The sequence below is a fragment of the Trichinella spiralis genome (genome assembly GCF_000181795.1).
Source record: "Trichinella spiralis strain ISS 195 chromosome Unknown Scfld4321, whole genome shotgun sequence".
Lineage (NCBI taxonomy): Eukaryota > Metazoa > Nematoda > Enoplea > Trichinellida > Trichinellidae > Trichinella > Trichinella spiralis.
Genome location: NW_003531260.1, coordinates 1 through 1036, shown reverse-complemented (window position 1 = coordinate 1036; position 1036 = coordinate 1). Strand labels below are relative to the sequence as shown.

General features: G+C 39.7%; 1 protein-coding gene across 1 annotated transcript; it reads left to right on the top strand.

The window, feature by feature from the left end:
• Positions 1 to 59: 59 nt before the first annotated feature.
• On the top strand, positions 60 to 1024 carry Tsp_15148 (eukaryotic translation initiation factor 3 subunit E; the record flags this gene model as incomplete). The annotated part of the gene is made up of 2 exons (XM_003367415.1): positions 60 to 920; positions 974 to 1024. Coding segments are annotated over exons 1-2 (912 nt in total), but the record flags the coding sequence as incomplete, so codon positions are not given.
• Positions 1025 to 1036: the final 12 nt, after the last annotated feature.

The window sequence follows — 1036 nt, the reverse complement described above, 5'->3', positions numbered from 1 at the left end:
TGCAGGATAGAATTGATCCGGTGATTGTCATTTTGGACGATCCAAATGTTGAACAAATGATGAAGAACAGCAATTGCGACAGTCGACAGCTGGTCGACTACATTGTGGAGAATCACGAATTTCACCCTGATATGCTGGATACGCTTTTCAAATATGCAAAATTTCAATTTGAATGTGGAAATTATGGAGTAGCGGGCGCTTGTTTGAATTCATTTCGAACCTTGGTGCCGCAGCATCATCCAAATTATTTAAACGCCCTCTGGGGTCGTTTGGCATGCAGCATATTGGACCAGAATTCAGTATCAGCACGTGATGATTTGGTTCGACTTAAAACTTTCATCGACAACGATCCATTTGACAGTGAGTTAACTTTGCTGCAACAGCGTGCTTGGTTCATTCACTGGAGTCTTTTTGTCAATTTTCACTACGCAAAGGGCCGTGACGAAATTATCGACATGTTTTTGAACAACTATGCCTATTTGAATCCAATTCAAATACTTTGCCCGCACATTTTGCGTTATCTGACTGCGGCAGTTATTTTGAACAAACGGCGGCAAACGTGTGTCAAAGAATTAGTACGCATTATTGAATTAGAAGCGTATCAATATCGAGATCCGCTGACCGAGTTCATTGAATGCTTGTACATAACGTATGATTTTGAACGTGCTCAAATCAAATTACAAGAATGTGAAGAAGTGGCTTCGAAGGATTTTTTTCTCGTTGCCTGTATGAAAGATTTCATTGATGCTGCTAGAATGTTGAACTTTGAAATTTACTGTCGCCGTCCATCGATGCGTTTCGTTGAAGCAGTGTTGCTGTTAAATTGGGGGACAGATGCTGACAAAACAGAGAAATGGATTGTCAATTTGATCCCGCATGCCAGACTGGATGCCAAATTGGACGCCTTGAAAGTGAATACAGTTTTTCTTTTTTAATTTTGGACTTTAAATATTATTTACTTTTATTTAAACAGGGGTCATATTATAATTGGGGGAAATCCGACAGCCCAACGTACACGATTTCAGTTAATGGAAAA